A 20,116-nucleotide genomic window follows, 5' to 3' on the forward strand; every position below is an offset into this window, starting at 1 on the left:
CTGGGGAGATTGACAGTACTAAACTAAGTCCAAAAATAATTGTAATATCAGAACAGAATAAGCCCTTTGAGTAAAACCAGTGTGCTTAGGGTAGTTAAAGAAGGGAATAATCACATTTGTTGGGTAACAGGAAAGCCTTATTAGAGGAGGTATGTTCTGAAGCAGGGTGGGGGCTGTCCCAGATGGAGACTACAATATGAGTAAGCACGGAGGATGTTTTAGATATAGCAACTCATCTGTTCCTCACACCTGGTACATGTAAGTACTGAGGATGGATGGGAAAACTCTGGGTACCAGGAGGCTTTTTTGGGAACCAGGACTCTACTTTCTTTCTTCTGCATGGGATTTAGTATTTCCATTAAAAATAAACACATAGGTACAAATTCAAGTATCTTTTAGAGTGGGTTTTGTTAGTCCAAGGACAAACTAACTTTTGAACCTGTTCTTTTCATTTGCTGTTAACTTTCGGTGTCAGAAATGTGTTCCCTCAAAGTGGTCTTTTTTTCTGCCCTGGCCTCAAACCTCCTGTTGGAATATCCCAGAGTATCTTCAGTGATCACAAGTGAAAGTTTTCGGTTGGTCTTAATGTTGGGAAGAAGTGGGGATAGAAAATAAACATAAGACTTGTCTTACCTCTGAAGTCAGTATTATTTTTCTAGAATTAATATTAGGCTGATTTTTTGGGGGACTTTTTTTTCCGTTTCTGTAATTTTTAATTTTTATGGATACATAGTAGGTGTATATATTTATGGGGTATGTGAGATATCTTGATACAGGCATGCATGTGTAATAATCACATCATGGAAAATGGGGTATTCATCCCCTCAAGCATTTAACCTTTGTGTTAGAAACCATCCAATTATTCTTAGTTAATTTAAAATGTACGGTTATTTTAATTAGAGTCACCCTGTTGTGCTATCAATTTTTAAGAGACTCATAAAATACTGGTGGAATATTTAATATGCATGAATTGAGAAGGACCACTTCTTTTCTACAGGAAAGAGAATCTCGAGAACATCTCCGTTTAGGGTTGTTGGGCCTTCCTGCCCCTAAGAATGATTTTGAAATTGTTCTACCAGAAAATGCCGAGAAGGAGCTGGAAGAACGTGAAATAGATGATACTTACATTGAAGATGCTGCTGATGTGGATGCTCGAAAGCAGGTGGGTAACTGTACTGAAAGAAGTGTGAGTTTGGCTGAATGTGTCAGTAGGCTCGAAGAATGAAGAATAGCCATTAAATGTCTCAAGATCTCTACCTAGTTCTTTTTAATATTGAAAAAACTTCTAAAGTAAATAACTTATGTCATTAATAATGTATCCTCACATAATTAATATACTCACGATATTTTGATGGACATTCTTAAAAATATATATATGGAAATTTAAATACATTCTGTCAAATTCATTATGCTTCTCTAAAATACACATAGGTAATCTTTTAGACATTGCTTCAATCTAGCAAAGAAAAGATGTTATTGGTTAGTCTTAAAAACAAATACATCTTGGTTCCTGGGTGGTGCGATGGTACGAGCCTGTAGTCTCAGCTACTCGAGAGGCTGAGGTGGGAGGATTCTTTGGGCCCAGGAGTTTGAATCCAGTCTGGGGAACATAGTAAGACCTCTATCTAAACTGGAGTTGGAAATTTAGATAGAGTGTGTCAGAATAATATTAGTAACACTTTGTACTAATATATCTTATACGTAATTACTTTCTCATTTGCACATAACAGCACAGTGATATAAATAGGATCGGTATTATAGGTTGAACATTGCTAATCCAAAAATCCAACATCTGAAATGCTCCAAAATTCAAAACTTTTTGAGTGCCAACATGATGCTCAAAAGAAATGCTCATTGAAGCTTTTTGGATTAGAGTTAGTATAATGCAGATGTTCCAGAATCTGAAAAAATCAGAAATCCAAGATACTCTGGGCCCAGATATTTCTAGTAAGGAATACTCAACAAGCTCAGATGAATTCATGTCTCATGGTCTCAACTTTCTCAGGTCTCATGGTGGGTAAGTGGTGAATTCTAAACTAGAACTGATATTATATGACCCCTTTCAGTAAGTCTTGCTGCAGTCCATTGCTGGATGATTTTAGGGACCTTGAATCTCAGGGGATTGCAGTGAGAATGACATCAGTGGAAATAATGTTTTAGAGGGGACCCATGTGAATGTGCTTTTCAGTGGGGAACAGAGGGTGATACTTTTTGTGTTTAGTTCTCAGCTACTTTGAGTTACATTTACTCCTTCAGAAATGGCATGAAATTTTAATGTGTTATCCCACATTATTCATAAGAATCAGGAAACAATACATTTTTTGGCTGGCTTTTTGAATTAAAAGTCAGTAATTTTGGAGTGAAAGGGAAGAAAGAGTTTTGTCATGGGAGTCTCTTTGGAATTTAGGTTTTCCATTTAGATGAGAAAAGTTTGTTACGTGATGGATGGATCCGTGCAAGTTTGGAGAATGCTCTAGTAGACATTGGAAGCTCTTAGTTTCTATTATAATGAAAGTGAATAGACTGATTCATTTCTGTTGCCTTAGCATTGCCTTTCTACAAACTTAAACCGATTTCTAAACTTTAGCTATTGAACACACATGATCTTACATACCAAAGTGTTTTTAGCTTTACTGAGAGATATCAAATATGCTATAGCTGCAATAAAGGATATAAAAATCATTTTTTAGGCCATACGAGATGCAGAGCGTGTAAAGGAAATGAAACGAATGCATAAAGCTGTCCAGAAAGATCTGCCAAGACCATCCGAAGTAAGTGTTAGAATTTCTGGTTTAGGAAGTTTTAAGTTTCTTTTTATATGATTGCTGCATTTTACATCATTCATAAAGACTATAAAACAAAATTTCATCTACTTTCTGGAATATAGCAAAGTAGTTCTCAAATCCAATCTTTAAAATGTTTCAGTACTACCAGAAAGAATTTAGAAGGAAAAAAATGGAAATTGCTTTGGAAAATGTAAAACTGCTGTTTAATTCATGCTGTAACGGGTAATAACATTAATATATTGTAGTGATATGTTTGGTAATTGTATTTGTTTTAAAATTTTAGGTAAATGAAACTATTCTAAGACCCTTAAATGTAGAACCGCCTTTAACAGATTTACAGAAAAGTGAAGAACTAATCAAAAAAGAAATGATCACAATGCTTCATTATGACCTTCTACATCACCCTTATGAACCATCTGGAAATAAAAAAGGCAAAACTGTAGGGTTTGGTACCAATAATTCAGAGCACATTACCTATCTGGAACATAATCCTTATGAAAAGTTCTCCAAAGAAGAGCTGAAAAAGGTATGATTGAGCTGGAATTTTCTTCTTGAGATTTAGGTAGTTGTTAGGTGCTGTTTATCATGGACAGGTAATGAACTTATTTTTCCCCATTGGTATTCATAAACAACTGAAATGTATGATTAGGAGATACATGTTTAGATTAAGTGTTATGAAAAGGACAGGCTTTAAATACCTCCATCCCCCATGTTCAGTGTGATAGACCTTTAGCAAATAAACACTGCCAGGGTGTTTTTGGTTCATGGGTATTAATGGCTTGGTTGACAGTTGTTACAGTTGCCATTTTCTGTAGTCAGCTCTGCTATCTCTGAATAAAAATTAGATGGCTTTAGTACTTAAACCTCACTTATTTAGAATAATATGAAGAGGTGAGAGAGGAAGAGAGACTAATATAAAAATGTTTATGGATTAAACCTTTTACCTGTTGAAAGAAAGGAAGTTTTTTTTTTACTGAATATATTCCCCTCACATGATTTCCCCCTACTCTTTTGATAAGGACATGAAGAAATGATTTCTTGTATGAAGTCTGTATCTGGTCTTTTCTTCTATATGCATTTTATTCCTTCTGTTTTGACAGAGCAAACAACTGTGATTGCAAATAGAAATCTCCATAATTGTATAAGAAGATACAGTGGGTCTCATGGTTGGAAGCAGAGTGGTCATTAGCTTAAAAGTCTTTTTTTCTTTAGCCTTCAGCCCTGAGGAGCAGTGATAGACCCATGGATTTGGAATGAGCTGCTGCATACTTAGGATAAAACAAACAAGATTCTTACAAACTCTCCTGTCTTCTCTCCTGCATTCTTCCTCTTTCTTCGCTTCTCACAATTTCTTACTTTGTGTTTTCTTTATTGCATAAGTAATACATATTTGTTATAGGATTTTTAGAAAATAGAGAAAGGAAGGAGGGTTTCGATTAATATTTCAACAACTTGTCCCTGATTTCAGAATAATTGAGTCACTCATTTTTTAGTAAGTGCAGTAGGGAAACTAACATCTGTTGAGTTGCCTACTCTGTCGAGCACATTTAATCATTGAACTGGGATGGAGAATCAGGCTACGAAATTGATACTTGCACAGTTTCCTCTTTTTAAAGTGAAAATATGAGGGGAAGAGGAATTTAGGAAATAAATTTTCCTAAATTGTATGTATGGAAACCTGAAACAAGGATCACATTGTTGCTTTTGGAGATTCTGTAGAGGGTAAACCCTAACACAATTTTTGAAAAATAATAATTCTAAGTATTGATTTGGAATTGTTTGAAACAAAGTAGCTTAAATATTCTCTCATATTTTATTTATCTGTGTATATTTCTCTTTGTTTCAAAAAGAATTTGAAGCAGCTATTTACTTAGCAGATTATTTATGGATAGTTTAAAGATAACTTAGCCATATTCTCTCCTAATGATTATAAGATCTGAACTTGTAAATTTTTACTGTGTACAGTTTTAGAGTGAAATAGCATTTCTCTTTTAATAAAGTGTCAGATTTTCTTTAATATACTTTAAGATATGTTAAAATTGATTTGTTTCCATTATTTCCCTTAAGTTATTGTTTAAGTGTCCATTTTTTCTTCTATAGAGATGATTTTCCATTTCTTTTGTTAAAATTTTTTGTTTATCAGTCATTTCTCTTGCAGCAGCTCATTCCAAATCCATGGGTCTGTCACTGCTCCTCAGGGCTGAAGGCTAAAGAAAAAAAGACTTGTAAGCTAATGACCACTCTGCTTCCAACTATGAGACCCACTGTATCTTCTTATACAATTATGGAGATTTCTATTTACAATCACAGTTGTTTGCTCTGTCAAAACAGAAAGCCTTCTGTAAGGCACAGAAGGTGGTTCCCGGTTTTTCATCAGCCATGAAGCAAAGGGCTGGGAAAAAATTCATGTGCTTATGGAATTCTGTGTGTCTGGCATTGGGCTAGGCTCTATAGTAGATTGTTCACTTAATCCTAATAACAAACACATCTGATCTAAGGTCAGCATCATAATTGCTTGGAAAGCTATTTTTCAGCTTTCCAGGCTGAAAAAGCCCTGAGAAATGGGCTCAGATAAATTAAGCAAGCTCAGAGAGCTACTTCAATGGTAAAGCTGTGAGCTGAACCCAGGCCTGTCCAGCTGTCCCTCTCATTCTGTCATTTTACACTATTTTCTTTAGTAGTGAACTAAACTGGTTTATGAACTATCATCTGATTTGTGCCCCAGTCTCATTATCTGGCAATGTCAGGGCATTCCTTCAGAATGAGAAAAATGCCACGTGACAAAAAGATGCCTAGCTCCCCTTTACCATCACGTGAGGTCCTGCACGCACGGTGGAGTGGGAGAGTGGAAGGAGCACACCCAGTGGTGCCATTTGTATTCTGCCTCATCTGCCTACTAATGATGTGGTCTTAACAAGTGGTTGAATCTCTATGAGCCTTAGTTTCATTAGCCCTTTTTTTTTTTTTTTTTTGAGACTGAGTCTCGCTCTGTTGCACAGGCTGGAATGCAGTGGTGCGATCCCAGCTCACTGCAACCTCCACCTCCTGGGTTCAAGAGATTCTTGTGCCTCAGCCTCCTCTAAGTAGCTAGCATTACAGGCGTGTGCCAGCACACCCTGCTAATTTTTATATTTTTAGTAGACACGAGGTTTTGCTGTGTTGGCCAGGCTGGTCTTGAACTACTGGCCTCATTATCCGCCCACCTCAGCCTCCCGAAGTGCTGGGATTATAGGAGGGAGCCACCGTGCCCGGCCAAATTTCATTAGCTTTTAAATGAGGTTAATATTGGCTAATTTGTAAGGTGATTGTGATCTTTGGATATAATGTAGGTAAAACTTTTAAACCTAGTTTTTCACACACACAATAGGTACCTGAGAAATGATAGCTGCTGTGATAGTGAGTGAAAGCAAAGGATGTTTATACTTTTGAGGAAACATGGATGCTTGACTTTTAAAAAGCAGTCTGCATTGACTCAAAGACTTCTTAAGCTATTTTTCCTAGGTATTGTTATCCCCCCTTCCAAAAAACAACCAATCACGTCTTGGCTTTGGCTCAAGGCATGAGGGAAAAAATTAGTCTTCTAAAGCTCTCTGGATAGGGCAAGTGGTTGTGGTACTTAAACTTACTGAAATTATTATTGTAAACAGGCCCAGGATGTTTTGGTGCAGGAGATGGAAGTGGTTAAACAAGGAATGAGCCATGGAGAGCTCTCAAGTGAAGCTTATAACCAGGTGTGGGAAGAATGCTACAGTCAAGTTTTATATCTTCCTGGGCAGAGCCGCTACACACGGGCCAATCTGGCTAGTAAAAAGGACAGAATTGAATCACTTGAAAAGAGGCTCGAGGTTGGTATCCTTTTAAAATTTTAATTTTAAATGTACTTTGATTGAGATAATGAACTAAATAATGCCACTGGAGACAATCTCAGAAAAATACACCTGAGGTGCTTATTGCCTTTTTCGTTCTTGGAGAAAATTACACTTAAGTGTTGGATCTTCCTTGGCCTTGTTGATTGTTTTTTTGTTTGTTTGTTTTTGTTTTTGTTTTAAACAATTGTTGGCCTTCATGACTAAAGAGTGCCCTGCAAGTTGACCAGAGGTCAATCAGAACTTTTAGATGTGGGAGCAAGGAGCCAAGAAGCCAATACTAGTCACTCAGAACAGGCAGGTCATTGCTAGCGTAGCCTGTTTTCTCTAAAGAGGAATCTCAGCAGTACCGAGGAGTTTTCTTTTAATAGCAAAGAGACCACATTTACGAAACTTAAATACAATTCTGTTCATCCTTGGATAACTGTGAGTTTGAGTTAGGGAGGGCAGAGCTGGATTCTCTAGATAGTGGCTTTCATGATTTTCCATGTCTGTGAAAATGTTGAAAACATACTAGATGCAGTTTCAGGACATGTGGTTTCTTAATATAGTCTGCAAATTTTGAATTCCAGAATCTGTGTAGGCATTTTGCCAATGGCATGTAAATTGTGGTTCACAGACCACCAGGCTGCCTTGTGCATTCTTTTTTTTTCTTTTTTTGAGACCGAGTCTCAGTCTGTTGCCAGGCTGCAGTGCAGTGGCGCAATCTCGGCTCACGCCAACCTCTATCTCCTGGTTTCAAGCAATTCTCCTGCCTCAGCCTCACTAGTAGCTGGGACTACGGGCACGCGCCACCATGCCCAGTTAATTTTTGTATTTTTAGTAGAGACAGGGTTTCACCATATTGGCCAGGATGGTCTTGATCTCTTGACCTCATGATCCACCCACCTCAGCCTCGCAAAGTGCTGGGATTACAGGCGTGAGCCACCATGCCCGGCTATGCCTTGTGCATTTTTAATGGTAATCTTTAGGGGCATTTCTAAGGCCAAGGTGAGATGGGAGAGAAGGGGTACTTCAGGCAGTCATATACAGAAAATTGCCTTGGTTTCCTCTTTTATGTGATTACCAGTTTCTCTTTACAAAAAGTGCATTTGAAAATATTTTTATTTAGGGTTAAAGCCAGAAGTAGTAAAATCACTTGGGGTGGTTGGGGCTGTATGGGGCTGAGGAAATGAGCAGGAAAAAGCAGTATCTTTTAATTTGAGTTATTCTGAGTATTAATTTAACTATTCAGATCACATATATATAGGCAGCTGATGGTTAATGCCTGTGAACCTCTTTTTTTCTCAGTTAGTGAGAAATGATTGGTTCTGAAGTAATTCTCATCTTGGGTAAAATCTTAGCAGTTCAGTGCTGCTAATTATTTGTATTACCAACTTCCAGCAGGGTGTGCTGTTGCTCTGTGTTGTGGTTCAGTGTTAAAGCCAGGGAAAATAGAACATCAGTGGTTAAATTGTAAGTTACATTTTTTTGTTGTGTAGGCTTCCTTTCTTATAAATGGTAGTTAGCAGTGTAATTGTGATCTAAGGTCAGCATCATCATTGATTGAAAAGCTATTTGGAAAGCTTCCTTGTATTATTTATATATAAATACTTAGGTTTCTTACTTAGTATGAAAATCTTCTCATTTGAGATGGGTAAACTCTTTTTGCCACAAATGGCAAGAACATTTTGTGCTTTTTTAAATGGTAGAAAATTTTTTTCTCCCTAAATCTCGTTTACTTTGTTGAGGCACTAACTTTCATGACAGCAAATAAATGTGTCACACAGTGAGTGGTGCCATAAAGTACAGTAATTTTTATTTCTGTGTTGAATTGGTCTTATGAATTTTAAAGGGAAAAATGCAGAAAGAACTACTCCTGTTCTTTTGGAGATTTATTTGGGTCGTTTATGAGCAACCATTAAAAACATGTGGTTCTCTTTGTTCAGTTCAGTACCAGGAACTGAAATCTTTCGTTGAACTATTTTTGTTGAAGGATTGGTGATTTTGGAGAATATTCATAAAGCAGTCTGAAGTCATTTTTCTTTTCTTGACTCTTGGATAACTTACTTTATTGTTTACCCAGCTAGTTACTTTTAAAGAATACTTAATCAAGTCCTTTAATTTGGTAAACTGTGCTTATTTCAAATGAAAGTTCATGAAATCTTTTAAAAAAAGAAAAGCAGCTCAAAGACTTGAATAAACAAACCCCCATTTTATTTATATCCATCGCTAATTCAGAACTAGGTTTCTTTTAGCTTGTTTTAGTTTTTGAAGACACAGTTCTGTTGGTTTGAAATACATAAATATTTTATTTCAATTGTGGTAATTCTTTCATTTCAGTTGATTGCTAAATTATAAACATTATTCAAAGTTTGTTGTGGGGAAGGAACTCCAGTTGTATTGTATAAACTAAATGCTATACTTAAATTATCCTTTCCACTCTTAGGTTCAGGAGATAAGCCCTTCTCTGTAAGCACTGTATGCCATGGCTGCCAGTGTGTTTGATTTTTGCTGCCATGAACTTTGGAACCGTGAATCTAAATTATGGCCCTATCACTGCCTATCAAGAAAGATGAAGTCCAGCTTTGTCGTGGCTGGTGTCTCCTGAATGGATTAAAAAAAAAATGCCCTGAGGTTTATATCGGAGGTAGTCTTTGAGCCATTCATTACTCATGATTAATATTTGAAACTTAGCACTTAAGTGAAAATCCTTAAGATACTCATTTAAAACTAATAGAACCATCTCAGATTTTATGTAGAATGTGGTAGAGGATGTGTGTGTGCAAGGAGTTTGTTAAATAAATAGAATCAGAATGTAGTTACAGGTCAGCAATAAGTGGAAAAGACTTCTGAATTGTAACCAAGTCCATGTATTTTATTCTGCTTTGGAGGCAGAATTGAGTTTAGAACCTTGCCAGACTTTTGTGTGTAAAATAAGACAGCAAGAGCAAACACAGCAATGACAGTTAATATAAGGAAAGGAAAAGTTATGAGAGCATACCATGCTGAGTCCATTTTTACATGGTGGCAAAAAGCCCAGTGTATTTTAATAGCTTTAAAGGCACTAAGGTACATTGTAGGGGAGTAAAGTGATTGCTATTTATAGTGGTATCCCAAATTAATAAGAAAATCTTTATTTCTTTTCAGTGTCATGTTTTTTTAAAAGGGCGGGATGGCTATAATTCAGTGTAGGAAAAATTTTCACAAATGGTTAAAAATAAAAGAGCTTCAGTACTTTTATTTATTCACACATTCAGTAATTATTGCTGCCTATCTACCATGTACTGGATACTGTTCTGTGTCTTGGGGATAACAGCAAGGAACAAGGCAGACAAGTTCTGTGTGTTTGCGGGCTTCAGTTACCTGGAAAATGCTTAATGTGGAGAACCTCGTTTTCTGATGATGCCAGATAAATGAGTCATTACTGTATTTGGGAAGTGCAAATAGAATTTGAAGTGTTCTAATTTGTTTCTACTTTAAGTGGAAATAGGAAATCATCTGAAGACATAATTATTTTGAGTGAAATAATTTCCAGGAGGTGCAAAAGTGAAATGAGAAGTCTGAATTTAGGCATGCCGTTAAATTTAATAGTATTTGAAATAGTATCTAAACTGCTGTGTTGAGGAAGTTTGGCTGAAAAGTGGATTTTGTCATGTTAGCTATAAAAATGGAAAGGCTTTCCTTAGAGATAGAAAGTAGGTCCAGAAGTAATACTACTTCTCCCTGTAATTTACTGGCACAGTCAACTGTAGTCAAGAAATATTATATAACATTGACTTCTGAGAAGTAAAGTAACTTAAGGAACACAGATAACACACTTAAAATCCTTCTCAGTGTATTAGTAGCTCTTGTGAGGACCCCTGACTTGTCTGAAGGTTATATTTCTGCAAAATTGGCTGCACAGTAGATCTCATTTTCTCAGTGATTTTCATTATAAAGTCAGATATTTTTACACAGGAAAAAATTTCCTTAATACTTTAAAGAGGGAAAACTTAGGGCAAGGATTTAGTTAGTAGACAGTTCTGGGTAGAGGGCTATGTGTTGTCAGATATCAGCAGGTTTATGCTTATGTTGCCTTGTGTAGAGGAGGGGGAAGTGACTTGTGGTACAGGAGAGGAATTCACAGTGCTTTGGCATACTCTCTCTTTCCCAAATTCTGTTCTCTGCTATGACCCTTATAGGCACTGACAGATTTCATAGTTGTCTCTTGTAAGAACTTTATGAGCTGGAGCAGAGATCTTCATACAACCAGGTTGCTTCTGTTATGCCTCAACATGAATTGAATTTGTTTTATGCAGTTTACATGTTTCACTTCCTAATGTATGCAGATGTGCAGTGCTCTTGTATTGCTTTGTTCGTGTATTACTGTCCTTATAAAGGTTTTTAGTAAGGTTTTGTCTTCCTGGTTAGCATGCTTTTCAGGGATGCAATATGATGGTTGCTAACTCATAGATGCAAACAATAATTACTTTCTTGGACCTGCATCTCATCAGAGTAGAGAAGGTTCACTGATAAAAATGCTGGTAAGTGGTATAGAGATTAAAGGAGAATCACTCATGGACTCCTGTTGTTTGCAAATGTTTTGGTGATTGAACCACATCTTGACTATTATATGGGATCATATTGCTGATTGATGGATTGGGAAGTGGAGCTCCCATTGACTGCGTATTTATTTTGGGTATCCTTAAACCTGTTTTTCCAGTGGTATAAGGTTATATTCTGGGCCCCCAAGCAAGAGTTTCAGTGAGGGGTGCTCTTAATGTTTCTGAACCTCACTGTAACGGACTTTTACTGAAGACAGTATTGGAGACCCAAGGATAATGTGTTTATTTTGGAATTACTTAAGCTTAGTAACCTTAACAAACTTCAGTGAGCTTGAAAGTAACAATTACACTTTTATAAGTCCCATACAGCTCCCTTTTGTAATGACCCGAGGAAACACTTATGGTTCCACTGATTCATCTCCTGGGGACCATCAGTTTTCCATTGGTCTCTGGCCAGTCTTTTTTAGACAGTTTCTCTTCTATGCATTTAAAAAAATAACATTTCTAGGCGTCTTTCTATAAATAATACCTGTGCTTTGTAGAAGTTTTAAAAGAAATAGAAAACATAAGAAAAGGAACCTACTATCCAGACATAATCACCTTAAACATTGTGGTGTATATATGCACCCCCCCCCGCCACATACTCCCGTATATCTTTTTTTTTTTTTTAATGTTTGGATGAAGGTGTTTAAAACTAAACTGGGATCATCATATTCTACATTTTTCATTTAATAGTTGTAAATATGATTAAACACTAGTTACATTCCACCCTACTTCTAAAAAGGTGGTAAATGGAACCTTTTTTTTCTGTAAAATTTTTTTGAGAGATGTTTGTTTTCTTATAGTTTTATAGCTTGTTAATTAAAGAATTTAGAATTTTAAAATACAAACTGAGGAAAGTAAAAGCTTTTCTCAGGTGTCAGAAGTCTTATAAGTGGGTACATGTAGGTGAGAGTCTAAATCAGGGAAAGAATGATGGGCAGAATCGCTAATTAAGGTCTTATTTCTTGTTTACATGTGTCTAGAATAATTTATTTTTCAGGGAGCTGTCTGGTGACATTTAAGCCATTCAGTTCCACAGCTTAAATTTTTTCAGGCATGTTTGCATTTCAGGGGGCTGAGCCAAGGAGGACATTGAGTTTATTAGCAGTGGTGTGACCATTGTATTGGACTTTCAAGTAGGGCACAACTGCATGGCATCATCCCTTGGTGGCTGTGGCCTAGGGCAAGCCACAAAGCCACTTGGTGATGATGTCAGCAGTTGTGCCCTACTTAACCTCTCTGGGTCTTACATTTCCTTATCTGTAAAATTGGGTGAGTAATGGTTTTTTTTTTTTTTTTTTTTTTTTTTTTTTTTTTTTTTTTTTTTTTTTTTTGAGATGGAATTTTGCTCCTGTTGCCCAGGCAGGAGTGCAATGGCACAATCTTGGCTCGCTGCAACCTCTGCCTCCAGGGTTCAAGCAATTCTCTTGCCTCAGTCTCCCAAGTAGCTGAGATTACAGGTGCCCACCACCACGCTCGGCTAATTTTTATGTTTTAGTAGAGACAGGTTTCACCATGGGTCAGGCTGGTCTTGAACTCCTGACCTCAAGTGATCCACCCACCTTGGCCTCCCAAAGTGCTGGGATTAGAGGTGTGAGCCACCGTGCCCGGCCGAGTAATCGTTTTTATTTGATGGAAGCGTGAATTTGAGATAAGATTAAATGAGATACTATATGATTAGCAAATAGCAGGTTTTAGTAAATGAGAATTCTCCTCCCATGTCTCTTCAAGTCTATATCACCCTTAGAGCTACCTAAATTGGATTATACTTGGTTTGATACTATAAGATATTAGGAACTAACCTCACTTTAAACAATCGGGTGGCTAAGTTTTTATATTCTGTAAATTTTGAGGAATGTCTGAAATTTGAGACATGGGCTGATTTTAGGAGAGAGACTGTTGTACTGAGTGAAGCTTAGAACTCAGATTTTGGTTAGTGTAAACAGATTTTACATCAATGTGGATTTTAATGTAACATTTCATGTATACATTTTGGTGTGTTGAAATAGTTGACATATTTGTAAATTTTAATGTCTTATTATATTTCATTACATTGATGTTTCATGGTTTGTGGTGTATGGTCTTGAGAAAGTAGCCTTTAGAGTAGATACAGTATTGAATTTGACTTTTAAAAAATCTTTTATTATAAGAATTTTCAAATGTACGCCAAAGTATACTGGTGTAATGAATCCTCCTGTATTCTCACCCAGCTATGACAGTCATCAATCATAGCCACTCTTGTTTCCCCTGTTATTCCCCCTTCCACTATTATTTTGAAGCAAATTTTAGATAGCATATTATGAAATAGAATTAACGATGCGTGAAATTTGTCAGCTTGGTGTTCCTACCGATTTGTATGTGGATATATTCTTAATTTCCTGCTTTGAATTGAAGTTTACCCTTTCATATTTGATCAAGTCAGCTTTAATTGTATCAAGTGTCGGTCTATTTTAAATTCCTATTAGTGATAGTGAACTTCATTTTATTTAAGACTATTAGAAATTTTGTGCCAGTACATATTTAAAGCACAGTGTGGTGGTTTCTAAAGTAAGGTGTCCATCAGGGCAGTTGCTAGTGCTTGTTTAAAAAAATTAATTTAGAAATCTGACTGGTTAAATCTGAGTCTGATTTTCCCTTTTTCTTTGAATTTTAGGAAATAAAGTTTTATACTGTCTTGTGCCTCAGTGTTGTTTCTGTGTGTGGATGGGTGTTGGGAGGAGCTGGGCTGATTTAAGCTAGTCCTGTCCCTGTATGCATGTACATTTCATGCTTGAGGTTTATTGGCTTGAAAAAGACCAGAAACTGTAGGTTAGGATTTTTCCTCTTAAAGCATATTGAGTAGTCACAGGTTGAGCATTTTACAAAGCATGCAGATACCTTCCTTCATGTTTTAATAATCAAATGACAGGCATAAGATGACTAAGTTCAACTTGAATATTAAAAGCTGTATTCCATTTCTTCTTTATATGTTTAATGACTATATAGTTATTTGGCTAAATTAATTTTTTTCTGTGCTTAAGTTAATTTTTGTACAATTTATGTCCATATTTGCTTGGAACCTTAGCACAATATTTGAGCCAGAAGACTTATAAAGCTTGAGCTAAATGAAATAAAATTGTTGGCATTAAATGAAAGCTAACAACTTTGAAGTTTTAAAATCTCTGATGGGTTGAGAATAATAAATGACTCCATTGGATGAGGTGAGGTAATTCCAAGATACAGGGTACTCATAATACTAAATGTACCTTGATGACTAATTAAGCAGTTTCTGAGTATAGATATTATGCTGTTAAACCAAATTGGAAATGGACTATCCGTGGAGCACAGTGTATAGTTAATTGAGTTATCAATGAAAATGTTAATTCGTATGACTGATTTTTAAAAAGCATTATATGTATTAATTTGAAATTCTTTGCTCTTAAGATTTTGGAATGTATGTTTGAATCCAGATGTGATTGGAGTATGTAATAATGGGTATTCTTAGAACATGCTGAATTGTTTTTCTTTTTTGGAGACAGGGTCTTTCTCTGTTGACCAGGCTGGAGTGCAGTGGTGTGATCACGGCTCACTGCTGCCTCCAACCTCCCAGGCTTGGGTGATTCCCGCCTCAGTCTCCGAAGTAGCTGGAACCACAGGCATGTGCCACTATGTCTGGCTAATTTTTGTATTTTTTGAGAGACAGTGTTTCACTCTGTTGTCCAGGTTGGTCTGGAACTCTTGGGCTCAAGTGATCCACCTGCCTTGGCCTCCCAAAGTGCTAGGATTACAGGCGTGAACCACTGTTGCCTGGCTGAACATGTTAAATTATAGAATAAGGAACTTGAATATAACTTGATGGATTTAGTTGTTCATATCTTATTGGAAATGAAGACTTTTTGGTAGGTATAGTTGAGAAAACAACTGCTAGCTAGCTTCTGTAATGACTGGCTGAAACAGAGTTTGACATCCGAATTGCCTATTAGAATCATACGGGAGTTTTTAAGGACACAGAGATCTGAGGCCATTTAAATCAGAGTATCTGGAGTTAGGGCACTGGTGCTGGTAGATTTTAAAAACTCCACTGGCAATTCTGAAGTTTAGCTGTGGTTGAAAACCACTGGCTTAAAAAGACATACTCCAGAAATATTTGAAGTGGAAGAGAGTGAGTACAAATTATCGTTTTCTCTCTTTGAAGGTATTGTAAAATTTATGTGGCGGAAGTTTTGTCTTTTTTTTTTTTTTTTTTTAAACTCTAACTCCATCCCACTACTGCCTTTCTAGAACTTAGAAAGTACTGCTTTTGGTTTCTGGGGAAAAATATTTTTGCATTTTGTATCCATAAGAATTGAAGATGAGGAATTTTTTTTTTCTCCTGTGGAGGTAATGTTTCTACTCCTTGTATACCTTATTTTTATAATATCCTTACTGAGATATAAATTACATACCATAAAGGTAAGACCATTTAAAGTGTATAGTTCAGCGGCTTTTAGTAAATTCACATAGTTGTGCAACCATTATTAGAACGTTTACATCACCTCAGAAAGAGATTCTGTATCAGCAGTTACTCCCCATTCCCCAGAACGTGCTCACCCCTAGGCAACCATTAATCTACTTTTTGTATCTGTAGATTTGCCTATTTTGGATATTTCACATAACTGGAATCATATAATATGTGGTCTTTTGTGACGGGCTTCTTTGATTTAACATAATGTTTTCAAAGTTCATCCATGTGGTAGCATATATTAGTATTTCTTTTTATGGCTGAGTACCATTCCACTGTGTGGATAATACCACATTTTGTTTATCCATTTATCAGCTGATGGATATTTGGGTTGCTTCTACTTTTACCTATTATGAATAATGTTGCTGTGAACATTCGTGTACAGGTTTTCGTGTGGACATGTTTTCATTTCTCTTGGGAAATACGGGGAGTGGAATTACTTAGAAACTTCCTTAACCTCATTTGAACTTCAGGGTTAGAAAATCTTCCCATAGAGTTGGGAAGCACCGCGAGTCCGTGTTCTAACACTATTTTTACACTGTAGGACAGAGGTCCAGTGTGTGTTACTTGGTCTTGTGGTCCGCAAGGGGCAAACTCCTCACTTAAAAGAAGGACCAGCTGTTTTTCCTTGCTGTGTTTCCAGGAAAGGGTCTACGTAGACTTACATTGAAGTTGGAATTTTAGTGAAGCTTTTAAAGCCTCATCCTTTTTCTCCCTTAGTTATTAGGGAAAAGGGCAAAATGTTTGAACTCTTAGTATCTGGAAAATAATAATCGTAATCAAACCTGACATTTATTGACTGCTTATTCTGTGCCGGGCACTGGGCAGCTGAGGCTTTTTATGTCTATGATCTTATTTAAGCTTCATAACAACTTGTAGCAATGACTGCCATTTTACTGATGGAGAAATGGAGACACATAGGTTAAATAACTCACATCAGCTCAAAACAGCTGGGCAGCAGTGCTGGGTTGTAAGAGTGACTCACTCTTACCCCACTGTACTGTGCTGCCTGCCTTCAACCAGTATATCCTAACTCCCTTAGGAGACATATAATCATTGCCATGGAACTTGGTTTGATTTATCAGAGGTTCATTTATAAAGTACATTAACAGTTTTCATGAATTTATTGTTCAAGTAAATTGCAGAGGAATAAAAGCTTAACTTTTATAAAAATCTGAAGAAATGAATGGTTTTAAAGGAGCTTCTTTATTTAATTTTAGATCCATCTCATGTTTGTAAGGCACATACATGCAGTGTTACTCCCTTGCCTCCACCTCCCATGGGCTTGACTTAGACTTTTCTTTTTTTTTTTTTTTGAGATGGAATCTTGGTCTGTTGCTCAGGCTGGAGTGCAGTCGCCTGATCTTGGCTCATTGCAATCTCTGCCTCTGGGTTTAAGTGATTCTCTTGTCTCAGCCTCCCGAGTAGCTGGGACTACAGGTGTGTGCCACCATGTCTGGCTAAATTTTGTATTTTTAGTAGAGATGGGGTTTTGCCATGTTGGCCAGGCTGGTCTCGAACTCCTGACCTCAGGTGATCTGCCCGCCGTGGCCTCCCAAAATGCTGGGATTACAGTTGTGAGCCACTGCACCTGGCCATATTTTTTAAAGTTCTATTTTAATTGACAAATAATAATTGCATATATTTGTGGAGTAAGATGTGATTTTTCCATACACATATGTGAAGTGATTAAATCAGCTAATTAACATATTAATCTCCTCAAATACATACCGTTTATTTGTGGAGAGAACATTTAAAATCCGTTTTTTTTTTTTTTTTTTTTGCTATGGAGTCTTGCTCTGTCGTCCAGGCTGGAGTGCAGTGGTGTGATCTAGGTTCACTGCAACCTCTGCTTCCTGGGTTCAAGCGATTCTCCCCCCTTAGCCTCCGGAGTAGCTGGGACTACAGGTGTGTGCCACCTTGCCTGGCTAATTTTTGTATTTTTAGTAGAGATGGCGTTTCACCATCTTGGCAGGGCTGGTTGTGAACTCCTAACTTCAAGTGATCCATCTACCTCAGCCTCCCAAAGTGTTGGGATTACAGGTGTGAGCCACCATGCCCAGCCTAAAAGTCCCTTCTTTTAGCTATTTTGAAATAAACATGATTCTGTGATTACCATGCTGTGTAATAGATCACCAGAACCTATTCTTCCTAACTGAAACTTTGTATCTTTGACCAACATCTCCCCTTTCCCTGTCTACCCTTTACCCCACTATCCTCTGGTAGCCACCATTGTACCTCTACTTCTATGAGATTAGCATTTCTAGATTCCATATACACGTTACGTCATACGGTATTTGGCTTTCTGTGCCTGGCTTATCGTAGTTAGCAGAATGTCCTCTATGTCCATCTGTTGTTGCAAATAACAAGATTTCCTGTTTTTTAAAGACTGAAGAGTATTCCATTGTATGTGTATACTATATTTTAAAAATCCATATCTTGGCTGTTGTGGATAATGCTGTAAAGAACATGGAAGTACAGACATCTCTTTGACATGCTGATTTCAGTTCCTTTGGATATGTATACCCAGAAGTGGAATGGCTGGATTGAATGATAATTCTGTTTTCAGTTTTTTGAGGAACCTCCATACTGTTTTCCATAATGGCTGTACTAATTTACAATACCACCAACAGTGAACAGGGGTTCCCTTTCTCCACATCCCTTGCCAACACATACTGTTTTTCATTTTTTTAAATAACCAGTCTAACAGGTGTAAGGTAATACTTTATTATGGTTTTGATCTGCATTTCTCTGATGATTAGAGATGTTAAGCATTTTTTTCATGTACCTGTTGACCACTTGTATGTCGTCTTTTGCGAAATGTCTATTCACGTCCTTTCCCCATTTTACAAATAGGGTTACTTGTTTTTTATTGAGTAGTTTGAGTTTGTTTGTTTGTATATTTTGGATATTAATCCCTTATCCAGGCCGGGCGTGGTGGCTCACACCTGTAATCCCAGCACTTTGTGAGGTCTTATTCTTTTTATTGATTAAAAAGTTCTTGTTCTTTTTATTAATAGTTATGCCTTTTTTTTGTTTGTTTTTTTTTTTTTTGGGACGGCGCCTCACTCTGTCGCCAGGCTGGAGCGCAGTGGCGCAATCTGGGCTCACTGCAACCTCTGCCTCCTGGGTTCAAGCTATTCTGCTGCCTCAGCCTCCTGAGTAGCTGGGACTACAGGTCCCCGCCACCATGCCTGGCTAATTTTTATACTTTTAGTAGAGACAGGATTTCACTGTGTTGGCCAGAATAGTATTGATCTCTTGACCTCATGATAGACCCACCTCGGCCTCCCAAGGTGCTAGGATTACAGGCGTGAGCCGCCATGCCTGGCCTACTCTATGCCTTTTGATTGGGGAATGTAATCCATTTACAGAGTAATTATTAATAGGTGAGGACTTAACCAGTGCCAGTTGTTTTCTGTTTATAGATCCTTTGTTCTATTCCTCCTCTCTTGCTTGTGTGTGTGTGTGTGTGTGTTTGTGTGTGTGTGTGTGTGTCTTAATGGCTTTCTGTAGTGGTATGCTTTGGATTTTATCTATCTCTTGTCTGTCTGTTACAGACTTTTGCTATGTGGTTAGCTTGAGGCTTACATAAAACAGCTTATATAACAGGGTATTTTAAGTTGATAACAATTTGAATTGCATACACAAACTACACTTTTAACACCCCTTTCTGCCATATTTTGTGTTTCTGATGTTATACTTAAAATTTTTATGTAATATTTATTCCCTTAACAAATTGTTGCACTTTAGTTGTTAATAGTTTTGCCTTATAACCTTTATACTAGAGATATAATTGATTTACTCACTGCTGTTAGAGTATTAGAATGTTTGGATATGACAATGTACATACCATGCCCTGGCCTGGATAAGGGGTTAATATCCAAAATGTACAAAAAAAGTTTTATACTTTAATATATTTTCATGTTACTAATTAGTGTTCTCTTCCTTCAGCTTGAATAACTCCTTTTAGCATTTCCTGTAAGGCAGGTCTGGTGGTGATAAAGTCAGCTTCTGATTGAGAAGGTCTTTATTATCCATTTGGTTTTGAAACGTAGGATTGCTGGGTATAGTATTCTTGGTTGGCAGTTTTTTCTGTCTTTCTTCTCTTTCTTTTTCTTTCTTCTCCTCTCCTCTCCTCTCCTCTCCTGTCCTGTCCTGTCCTTTGACCTGTCCTGTCCCATCCTGTCCTTTCCTGTCCTGTCCTGTCCCTGTCTCTCTTCTTTTCTTTCTTTCTTTCTTTCTTTCTTTCTTTCTTTCTTTCTTTCTTTCTTTCTTTCTTTCTTTCTTTCTTTCTTTTTCTCTCTCTCTCTCTTTCTTTCTTTCTTTCTTTCTTTCTTTCTTTCTTTCTTTCTTTCTTTCCCTTCCTTCCCTCCCTTCCTTCCTTCCTTCCTTCCTTCCTTCCTTCCTTCCTTC

At 37.0% G+C, this 20,116-nt stretch overlaps 1 protein-coding gene across 1 annotated transcript in view; it reads left to right on the forward strand.

Moving 5' to 3' along the window:
- CDC5L (cell division cycle 5 like) overlaps nucleotides 1-20,116 on the forward strand; it is a 57,843-nt gene that overhangs the window by 33,793 nt on the left and 3,934 nt on the right. The window contains exons 11-14 of the mRNA XM_030796192.1: nucleotides 998-1,162; nucleotides 2,691-2,771; nucleotides 3,070-3,312; nucleotides 6,434-6,631. Coding sequence (XP_030652052.1) covers nucleotides 998-1,162; nucleotides 2,691-2,771; nucleotides 3,070-3,312; nucleotides 6,434-6,631 — 687 coding nt within the window. The remainder of the gene's footprint in view (nucleotides 1-997; nucleotides 1,163-2,690; nucleotides 2,772-3,069; nucleotides 3,313-6,433; nucleotides 6,632-20,116) is intronic.

This window comes from Nomascus leucogenys, chromosome 17 (assembly GCF_006542625.1).
Source record: "Nomascus leucogenys isolate Asia chromosome 17, Asia_NLE_v1, whole genome shotgun sequence".
Classification (NCBI taxonomy): domain Eukaryota; kingdom Metazoa; phylum Chordata; class Mammalia; order Primates; family Hylobatidae; genus Nomascus; species Nomascus leucogenys.